The 11,694-nt window shown below is 39.1% G+C and overlaps 1 protein-coding gene across 14 annotated transcripts in view; it reads left to right on the forward strand.

Annotated features, from left to right (window-relative positions):
- Positions 1-6: 6 nt before the first annotated feature.
- The window catches only part of AGFG1 (ArfGAP with FG repeats 1), a 66,920-nt gene continuing 55,232 nt past the window's right edge, over positions 7-11,694 (forward strand). For 4 of the 14 annotated variants that reach the window (XM_014531093.1, XM_014531097.1, XM_005883523.2 and 1 more), the window contains exons 1-2: positions 7-125; positions 10,677-10,770. In XM_014531093.1, the coding sequence (XP_014386579.1) occupies positions 10,717-10,770 (54 nt within the window). In that variant the 5' untranslated portion in view covers positions 7-125; positions 10,677-10,716. Of the gene's footprint in view, positions 126-417; positions 437-10,676; positions 10,771-11,694 lie in introns of those variants that run through there. The other 10 variants (XM_014531086.1, XM_014531089.1, XM_014531091.1 and 7 more) reach the window with 6 other exon arrangements.

Genomic DNA, 11,694 nt, shown 5'->3' on the forward strand with positions numbered 1-11,694 from the left:
CGGGTGGGAGCGGCAGGGAGGGGGCCTCGCCTGGGCTCCCCCCGCGGGTCCAGGGCCCCGGGTCCCTGGGAGAAAGCGGGCACTTAGCAAGAGTAACAAGATGGAGATGCCCCGAGGGCACGGGCGTGAGTCCCGGGGGAGAGTTCGGGAGGCTGCATTTCGGGCGAGGGAGGGGGAGCAGACGGGAGGGGGAAGGGGTGTGAGGGCAGAGTCCCGAGAGCGCCCTGAGGAGTTTGGGGAGAGTTGGGTGGGAAGAAGGCATCGCCGGGAGCTGTGTCATCCGGACGTGGTGGCGGCGTCCGCACGGGTTCCCTGCCCGGACCCGGGTGTCGGACTGTGCCCGGGAGCGGGGAGGCGCAGAGACCCGGAGACCACCGGTTTGACTTCCTGGGGCGGGAGGTGCTTGTTCATCTTTGCTTCAGTAAGCTTTATTTTGGTAAGGTTTTTGTTGCTGTGAAATTCCTTTTGGAAAGTTTGCAAATGATTTGGGAACTGACAGGTTGCTTTTATGCAGTAGTTACAGTATGTATAGATCTAAGCAAGTCAATTGATGAAGTAGTGCTTACTAAATATTAAGACTTTTATTGTTCCAAAACACCTCGTTCTTTCGTTTGTACTGTTCTTTCAAATAATTTGGTTACTCCCCTCTCTCCAACTTAAACACACACACACACACACACACACACACACACACACCCTTTGTCATATTAATACTGAGACAAAGTACATGGCATATGAGAAAACATATTTGGAAAATGCAGGACATGTCCAGTAGTGTACAATTTACTTTTATTTTTAAGTTGGGCACAAAGAGGCATTATTAGTCTTCTAAGAGTGTTATTTCTTCGGCATTTACTGGTGCCTCATAGGTTCTGAGTGAAGGTGTGGGGTGTTCTTACAAATACAGCAAAGTTCTTGTTCTTTTGGTGCTTACATTCTAGTGGGGGAAATGGTAATTAGATGAGAAAAATGTCAGGGGTAAGTATGCACTAAAATAGTATGATAGGAGAGACCTCCTCTGAGGTTACTTTTAGATTGGCAGTCAGGGAAGCACTGAGAATTTGACAAGTAGTGATATTACTGAATTACCCCAGCTTGGTAGAGCTGGGGTGGTATCTGAGATTGTCTGGTTCATGATTGTCATTTACAAATAGTTAAGTGACTTATGTTGGGCAACTTTGGTTCTAAAAATGAAGTCAATAGTCCAGTTCTTTTTAAGTGTATTTGACATTTATTATGTGCATAATAAGTATGTCTTTTACTTATAACACAAGGTCCTTTGATATATTTTAAGTATTTGGTTTGAAAAATATATGTATTTACTGTTCTGGATTTTGACATTTCTTTGTAGCCCTTTATAAGTATAGTGGGGAACATTTAATTTATTGCAGCAAATGCATAATATCAAGAAATACTTACAAATTTCCTAGATTCCACGTTTCAGAAACATTCTATGTAAAAGTATACCTCAGTGTGATGACAATTGCTTATTTTAGTGGGGTTTAATGTATAATAGATAGTGCTTCATATCTCTGTTTAGTGGTGATTCCACACATATTTATTGGTCACTTGGCCTGTGTCAGACACTGTGGGAGGCATTGGTGTTAGGTGGATCCTCCTATCCTTAAGGGGTTTGCATTCTAAGTATATACATTTAGTTACAATACATTATAACATTTCCTTTCTTTGAACGAGCTACCCATGAAATATGTAAATGATAGAGAAAATTTCATGGAGGACTTGATGCCTGAGCAAAGACCTTTAAACCCAAGATCCATTTGGCAGGTAATTTCATAGAGTTGAAAGAACAGGTATTTATGAGCTAGATAAACCTGGTTTTGAATCCTGGCTCCACTACTAGCTATGTGGTATGGAGAATGCCACTCAGTCTCTTTGAACTTGAGTTTCCTCATCTATGACATGGTTTACCCTGTAGATTTTGGATGTAGATTAGGTTTCAATATTTGAGATAATGTGTCTGTAACATTTCATACAATGTCTGGTTCATGATAGATGCTCAGTAAATGAGAGGCATTGTTAACAAGGTGGAGAGGACATTTCTCAGGTAGGGAACAATATATGAAAGACATCAAAATGAGAATAACTTTATAAAAATCTCTCAGTTTTGATTTTTTAGCTATAACTCAAAACCTGACTCAAATTGGTTAAAAAATATAAAGGGGATTATTGTTTGGTTTTAAGTAAGACTTTATCCAATGGCTTAATGAGGTTGCCTAGATTTCCCTCGTCCAAAGATGGCTGCCTCCAGCTCCCAAAGCTGCATACTGTCCTTCTAGCTTGTCCAGACATTCTGCAGTTCACTCCTGGTTAGCTTGAACCAGTGCCTTTATTGGACACCTGTTCTATGCTGACTTCATTGGAACCACGAGGATCCCCAAATAGAATTCCCAAGTCAGAAATCTGGTATTCTTGGGAATGGATGCTGGATCAAATGTCTACTGCAGAAATACTGAAGGGACTGTAAGCTCCTGAGGATTTTTTTTTCTTTCAAAATCAATAATGCAGGAAAATAATTTAACGGTAACATAACTATTGAGTTTAATAATAAATAAATATTATTTAGATGACATGGCATAATTGAAAGAATGTGAATTTTGAAGTCAGATTTTTGACACCTCCGCAAGCTTTATGACTTAGGGCAAGTAATAGCCAGGCCATAATGTGTGCAGATTGGCCTGGAGCCATCCCCTCAGCCTCAGTTTCTTCATTTGTGATAAGAAGATGATAGAAGGTTGCTATTCATTGAACATATACTAAATGTGAGGGCAGGGCTTATGTAGTAGATATAAAACAGGGGTGGGCAAAAGACGGATACAGTTGTTTGTATGGGAAATCCTATAAAATAAAAGGCTAATAGGCAGATTGACTGAACAGCAGAATGACTGGTCGCTATGAGGGCACTGACAACCACAGGGCAGATGCTCAAGCAGGAGCTGCCCCCTGGTGGTCAGTGTGCTCCCATAGGGGGAGCACCGCTCAGCCAGAAGCTGGGCTCACAACTGGCGAACTCAGGGGTGGTGGCAGGAGCCTCCACAGCAGTCAGACATCACCCGAGGGCTCCCAGACTGCGAAAGGGCACAGACTGGACTGAGGGATCCCCCCGCCCCCGCCAAGTGCATGAATTTCATACACTGGGCCTCTAGTAATACAATTATCCTATCCAATAATAGACAAACACGGTAATTAACCATACCTCCGACACACTTCCCATTGGCTAATCAGGGTGATATGCAAATTAACTGCCAACCAACATGGCGGCCGGCAGCCAGGCAGTTGAAGCGAACAGGAGGCTTGGTTGCCCCAGCAATGGAGGAAGCCAAGTTTCCCCGCCTGCCGTTGCTGGCCTCTGAGCTGCACTCTAAGAAACAATGTTGCAATTATAGAAGCTAAACAAACCCCAGAAACCTGCTTTCAGCCAGCCAGCCTCGGAGCTGGAGCTGCAACAGTGTTTCAATTATAGAAGCAATGGCTGCCTAGGAGGCGGAGCTTTTGACTCTGATTGGCATAGAAACTGACCAATCAGAACCTACTCTGGGTGAACTATGAAGGCAGAACCTAATGTGGGGGCTGAGGAGGGATTTTAAGGGCAACAGCTATTTGGTGTAAGGTGTAAGAAAGTGATTCAATTTTTTAATGAACTGTTTGGCAATATAGTGCATATGGCTGGCTATCAGTCCAGATATATGGATTATGTGTTTTTGTCTGCCAAGTGCATCTCCTCTTGCTGAAAAAGACTTTCTCCCCCCACCCATTTAATCAATCCTATCCTATATAATTTATCTATACTAATAAAAGGGTAATATGCTAATTAGACTGGGTCGACCGGCCATCTTCCAGATGTCCGACTTCCTTCTGGAAAAAGCCATGTGGTTGGGGCCAAGGCAGAGGCAGTTAGGGGCGACCAGGCCAGCAGGAGAGGGCAGTTGAGGGCAAGATCAGGCAGGTAGGCAGAGACAGTTAGGGGTGAACAGGCAGGCAGGCAGAGAAGTTAGGGACGATCAGGTAGGCAGGGGGGCAAGGTAGGAGAGATCAGGCTGGCAGGCAGAGGGGTTAGGGGCAATCAGGCAGGCAGGGAGGCAAGTGGTTAGGAGCCAGTCATCCTGGATTGTGAGAGGGATGTCTGACTGCCGGTTTAGGCCCGATCCCACACCCACAGGGATCGGGCCTAAACCAGCAGTCAGACATCCCCCAAGGGGTCCCAGATTGGAGAGGGTGCAAGCCAGGCTGAGGAACTCCCCTCCATGCACAAATTTTTGTGCCCGGGCCTCTAGTTAGTAAATAATAATACAAGAATAAACTGTGGTTCATGTACTCACAAGTCTAAAACTGCTTTTGCCCACCCCTGTATTTTAAAGAAGGCATGCTAGCTGCCATTCAGAAACCTTGATGTGCCTAGAAAATGCCCATACACAGTAAATGGTGTATACTATCAGAATTCTAAACTTTAATATAGTCACATCTTTTATCATTAATTTAATATCTTTGTTTAAGTAAATTAAGTGCTAATATTACTAGACTCAGAGCTAATATTTTCTTTATTTTCAGAGGGCTGTCTTGTATTTGTGTATGATTTTCATTCAGAATACATAATTCATTTCAGATTGTGAAACTTGAAAATAGACTTCACATTTAGATATAGCTAAACTTTTCTTTATTGAGGCAGAATGGGGTGATGTAGCAGATTGATTTGTCACTGTCAGGTTCTATCAACAGAAATACTTCTATTACAACTGATAATAAAATGTTAAATACTTAATTTTAGACCAAATTGTTTGTTTTGTGTAGACTAGCATTATTATAACCAGTGAATAATATAAGAATTGTTCTATCCTTAAAAAATGATTTATAGCCCTGGCAGGTGTTGCTAAATGGTTAGAGTGTCGGCCTGTGAACTGGAGGGTCTCGAGTTCTATTCCCAGTCAAGGGCACTACCTGGGCTGTGGGTTCACTCCCTATCCCTCGTCAGGAGCATGCAGAAGGCAACCAATTGATGTGTCTCTCTCACATCAGATGTTTCTCCCTCCCTCCCTCTCTCCCACTGTCTGTTAAAGAGAAAAATATCCTCGAGTGAGGATTAACAACAACAAAGTTATTCATTATTTTTCAGAAAGTGTTTAGATAAAATAAAAAATAACATTTGAGAAATATATACTTTGTTTCTCTTAATATCAGCTATTTTATGTGCACAGTACATTTAATCTTGGAATTTTACCAGTGGATAAATGTAGCTGTATAGTAACTTAAACTCTGTTAATTTTGTGTGCATTTTGACTTACAGTGAATCTTGCAAGAATATTAACTTTTTAAAATTAAAGTTGAACAGATGAAAAGAGGCATTTTATTTATTTTTATATAGTTACTAGAGACCTGATGCATGAAAATTTGTGCAAGAGTAGGTCTTCTTTCACCCGGCTACTGGCACCGGCTTCCCGCCAGCACTGGCTTTCTTCTGGCACCAGGAACCCGGGTTGCTTCCCTCCTCCGGCTGCCCGCAGGCACCCGGGACCCGGGCTGCTTCCTTCCTCCTGCTGCCCACAGGCACCCGGACCCGGGCTGGCTTCCCTCTGGCCCCGGCTTTGTCAGGAAGGACATCCAGAATGATGTCGGAAGATGTCTGGTCTAATTAGCATATTACCCTTTTATTGTTATAGACTAGAGGCCCGGTGCACAAAATTTGTGCATGCGGGGGACAGGGGTTGTTCCTCAGCCCAGCCTGTGCCCTCTCGCAGTTGGGAGCCCTTGAGGGATGTCCAACTGACAGCTTAGGCCTGCTCCCCATGGGCATCCTTAGCACTGCTGCAGAGGCGAGAGAGGCTTCCCCCACCACCGCTGCACTCTCCAGCCATGAGCCAAGCTTCTGGCACACAGACCACCAGGAGGCAGCTCCTGCTTTGAGCATCTTCCCAGTTGTTCTGTGGTTCGGTTGATTTGCATATTAGCCTTTTATTATATAGGATAGTTATTATCTTTTTTAGAACAAATGAAAACTATTTTAGTGTTGTCTGATAGAAATATTTATCAATACATTCAATAACAAGACTTATGATCAGGTTAATGGCAGAATTATTAACATTAGGGCAGGTTGGAGTGAAGGTGGGAGAGATATTTCAAGGTAGGTAATGTCTTAGATTGAGAACATTTAGGTTTCTCTGGCTTCTTAGATTGAATTAACTCTATTTTTATGTTTCCTAGTCCCTAAAAATTTCCAACTTTGTCCCCATCTTACCCAAAGTCTGATTCTCAACAAAAGTTACTTAGAGGAGAAAAAAAGTTATATATAATGGATACAGCTTTTCTTTTTTAAAAATATATTTTTATTGATTTCAGAGAAGAAGGGAGAGGGAGAGAAAGAGAGAGAAACATCAATGATGAAAATCATTGATTGGCTGACTTCTGCACACCCCCTAATGGGGATTGAGCCCACAACCCAGACATATGCCCTGACCGAGAAATGAACCTGTGACCTCCTAGTTCATAGTCGACACTCAATCACTGAGCCACGCCGGCTGGGCTGGATACAGCGAAACTTTGTTGCGGCTCCAGCTCTGAGGCTGGCCAGCTGAAAGCAGGTATCTGGGGTTTGTTTAGCTTCTATAATTGCAACATAGTTGCTTAGAGTGCAGCTCAGAGCCCAGCCACAGGCAGGTAGGGAACCTTGGCTTCCTCCATCGCTGGGGCAACCAAGCCACCTGTTCGCTTCAACTGCCTGGCTGCCGGCCGCCATGTTGGTTGGCAGTTAATTTGCATATCACCCTGATTAGCCAATGGGAAGTGTGTCGGAGGTATGGTTAATTACCATGTTTGTCGCCGAAGCCGGTTTGGCTCAGTGGATGGAGCGTCGGCCTGCGGACTGGGGGGTCCCGGGTTCGATTCCGGTCAAGGGCATGTACCTGGGTTGCGGGCACATTCCCAGTGGGAGGTGTGCAGGAGGCGGCTGATCGATGTTTCTCTCTCATTGATGTTTCTAACTCTCTGTCTCTCTCCCTTCCTCTCTGTAAAAAATCAATAAAATATATTTTTAAAAAAATTACCATGTTTGTCTATTATTAGATAGGATAGATTAGCAGTAGATTACAATCAAATATCCTTTAGGAGTTCTGCTTATATGTAGTATTTATTTCCTCATGAGGTCACAGTGGGCAGTGACTTATATCCTTAAATTCCTGTTCACTTAAAAAAAGTTTTTATTGATTGTAGAGAGAGGGAGAGAGAAACATCAATGTGAGAGAGAAACATGTATTGGCTGCCTCCTGCACATCCTCTACTGGGGATCTAGCTGCAACCCAGACATGTGCCCTGACCAGTAATCGAACCCAGTGACCTCTCAGTTCATGGGATGATGCTCAACCAACTGAGCCACTCCTGCTGGTCTCCTTTTCACTTTTTTTTAGTGCTATAACGTGGTTACATTCAGGGAGATATTTTGACAATGTATTACAATTTAAATTTACTGTAAGTGGGAAAACTATTTGATACATTTTCAGTTGCTAAATTTTGCAGGCCCTATGATGGGGGAAGTATGAAAATCAGTACAACTAATAATATGAGAAGATATGAAAATTCTTCCTCATTCTCTCTTCAAATCTTTATCTCTTAATAAATCTTGGTGGCTCTAACTTGGAACACTAACTTAGAACAGTTGTGTTCAGTAAATATGTATTTCTACAAAAGTGCTAGTTAGTATATAGTAAAGAAACTTGATATTTTTGGGAAATGTAAAAAAATCACTCAAGTTTTCTAAGAATGCCTTTTTTTATCAGTTAAAGAAAACACCCTGTAAGTATATATCAGGTTTAATATTGACAAGAACTGTTTATTTTTCATTCTTTTTTAATTTAATTTTTAATTCAATTTTGATTTTCATCAAAAGAATACATGCATATAATTTAAAAATAGAAAGGCTTATAGTGGACAAAAATAGACATCTATTACCTTCTTCCATTTCTTATTACCATAGACAGTGATGTTGGACTCTTGTCTGTTTCCTCTTTCTATTTTTGACCCTCCAATCCCCCCAACCTTTGTCTGATTTATTTGGTAATCTTTCAAGGGTTCTGTGGTGGGAATCAACTCTAGCTGGCTTCTCCCAACCCTGCAGGAGCTTCAGTTTTTATTTTTACTCTGTAAAGTCAGTTACTGCTGGTATACTCACATTTTATCTTACAAATTTTGTTTTTCAAGAGCAATAGTGTGCTTTGGGGCTCCTCCCTTGTTCTCTTTCCCCTGTCTCTTTCTGGGTTAATGCATTTAATGCCTTTGCTGTTATTTCAGAGGGGTTTAGAGAGATAGTAAAGACATTCTTGAGTTTTGTCTACTTTTTACTGGAATGTCTTAATTAAGTTGTTACTTGAGTATTATTTTCTAGATGCTTGCCCTAAATGTAAAAAGGAAGTTACAGTGTAATAATTGTGATTTTCAGAAAAACAAAATAACAACTGTGTTTTATACCATGGGGTGTGTGTGTGTGTGTGTGTGTGTGTCTATTTTCAGTGTTTTAAAGTTGGGTTCTGGATGATATTAAATAACTAGTATTGGAATAGATTTAAATGTCAAATTAACTTTATTACTTTATGCCAACAATAGCAAACCCTTAAATTTCCATAGCCTATTGGCAATATTTTACCAGCTTCTCCCCCAGCAGGGGAAAAACAATTTAATAACACTAACTAAATAAGCTTTCTTACTTATTCATCCAGCACACATTGTTATTTGAGATGAACAAATGGGTATTAGCAAGATTGTTTGAGGCATAGTTAAGAGCAGCATATGGAATGAGTCACACCATCTGGTTGCATTGATACCTGGGTGGTGGTTGTTAAAACTCCCAATTCCTGGGATCTGCATATGACTTAATTATACTGCAAAAACATATTGAACTACACCAGTAGATGAGTTTGGAACATCTTAAAACCAATTAACTGGCAAACATCTTTCAAAATATCAATACTGCTATTATTAAATGAGTCATTATTTAAATTATATATATACACATACACTAACCTGGAGACTTAAAATATGTTTTTTAGGATCCAGAATGGGTGGTACCTCTATATTGGCACTGTAAAAATGATGTGGTATACTTGCTCCACACTTATTGAATAGTTATGACTAATGTCATTACAGTAAAATGTTTGCAAACACTGAATTCACATGACAGCTAGACAAGATTAGAGAAAAAGGGAAGTGGCACTAACTTCCAGGAATACACCTTAAAAATAATTAGATAAATAAAAATTCATTTTTGATCAATTAAAGATTTTGTTCATTAATGATATCTTGTAGGTGGAAATTACTGTGTTCAGTTTCTTCTGCTATGCAATCTCCATTTCTGTTGTATGACTTACCAAGAGCTAGAAGGAAAATAATTTGTTAATTTAAAATTTAAACCAAACCTAACTCAACACAGAATTCTCTATTTTGAAATGTGAAGCAGATAAAGTGCAATAGAGTGTGCCATCTATCTCTGAAAGTTAGAGGGAGAGAAAGAAGGACAGGATATGAAGGTTGAGGGGCTCTGTTACTTATGAATTCTCTTATTGTTTTGATTTAAAATAACATTACATACCATTTTTAATTACTCAAAAATGTTTCCAGAATATTATTGAAAGACTTTGGTTTGTAATTTTACAGCATTGTTAAATTTCAGTTAGCAAGGATGATTGCAAGATGACTATTCTGTAAGAGTATTGATAATCTGCTCTACAACCTGGATTCCAAATGACCCCTTTACCAGAGGACATGACTGCCAAAGTAATTTTATGAAACTTTGTATAAATTACTTTGTTACTTTGCAAAGATTATTTGACCCTTATTCTTCTGGGTGGAGTAGCCACTTTGTGATATTTGGACAAAATGTAAATAGTTCTTACTCTCTCTGAGCACATTTCTGTTCATTTTTTTATGTGCATGATAAAACATCAAGAAACTCAAGAGATAGCGTCTTAAGGCCGTCTGTACAGAAAAGACATCAAGGTTGTAAAAGACCTTAAAAATCATTTAATCATGTATCTACCTATTTTTCAGTTCCCTTCTCCAGGGCCCTACTGTTTTCTCTTGAACACTTACTGCCTCATGAGGTGATTAATAATGTCCCTTATTATCAAACCTCACTTGAATTGATGAAGAGAGAGAACTTCATTCATATTGTTAATAACTTTGCTTCCTTAGGTTAGTTTAATTTTCTAAATTAGCCTCAAACTTAAAGGTATAGCTATTTGATTAGAAAATTTGTGTAGCTCCATACATAACACATTATCATATTTTCTTAAAAATGAAAATATTAAATAATCAATTACTTTTTGAATTCTTTACCATAGGGCTCTCTCACATATATTGTCTTCTCCCTTCATCAAAACACACTAAAGCATTGTTTGTGTTTCCTAGAAGGTCATGTGTTATAGGTACTATGTATTTCTAACTAGGTAGTCACTGAATTTATCTCTAAGTATATTATTTAGTGTGGGTCTAGCCAAACTTACCTTGACGTATCTGTTGTGGGGATTAATAGTTCAAAATAATTTTAAAGATACCTTTAGTTTATGAAATAAAAGCATTGTTCCAAGTTTAAATGTACTAGCTAAAAATGTTTTGCATTGATGTAGAATTTTAAAATTATAGTATGTAATAGTAAATTTGTAAAATATTTTCTCTCTTAGGAGAGGGTTAAATCCACCACACAGGGTGAAATCTATCTCCATGACAACATTCACACAACAGGAAATTGAATTCCTACAAAAACATGGAAATGAAGTAAGTGTTTTTACAATTTCAACTTTTTTGTTGGCAGCCATTTTAATAAGATTTAATAAGTTGTTTAGAATGGTGAATTTCACTGTCTTAAAAAAAGTTATTTTTGTATTTTATATTTAGGTATTTTAGTATATAGTCATTTAATTTATTTAGAATTAAAAGAACTTTATGGTGTTATTGTAAACTTTTGTTAGGCTGTTGTGTGATCAGCTTTCACTTGAGCTCCCCTCCTTCCTATATACTACATTTTATGTGATTTTTAATGTTATATTGAACTGGTGCTCAGAAAGGAGGAGGCTGGTAGTTCTGAGGGCACAGCATAGTGTCATGGCAAACCCAATAGTGTAAATATTTGGAGAGGAGTGTTGTCCTTCCACTCTGTTTTATTGGGCTTCCAGTAATTCCTTTCTGTTTGTTTGCTTTTTTGTTTTTAGTTCCATATTTTGCATTAGTAAAAGATGGTGATGTAATATTTTTTAAAAACTATTACAAAAAAAAATCATAAAGAAAGTGGGCATATTTTATGACCTCGAGTAAGGATGAGCCAGTCACCTAATTAATTAATAGCCATTATACTTTTACTAGTAGCCCGGTGTACGACATTTGTGCACATTAAAAGGGAATTAATTAGCGGAGATATTTTAATATTGCTATTTGCCCTTTCTCTATAATAGAAGTGTGAGAGATGAAAGGAAATTAGTAAAATGTATATGAAAATAATATATAAATTTATTAATAAACAATAACAGAATGATATAACAAAGACATGACATAAAACAACAAAAACGTGATATAAAAACAACATTGATGCAAACAATGACTGATAAAGTGATTAAACTTACTCTAATATCTCCCTGGACACCACATTAAGAGTGAAAACACTTTCAGAGTGCTTGACTAATTTCCCTTGTGATGAAGTATTTA

The sequence above is a fragment of the Myotis brandtii genome, unplaced genomic scaffold, assembly GCF_000412655.1.
Source record: "Myotis brandtii unplaced genomic scaffold, ASM41265v1 scaffold79, whole genome shotgun sequence".
NCBI lineage: Eukaryota > Metazoa > Chordata > Mammalia > Chiroptera > Vespertilionidae > Myotis > Myotis brandtii.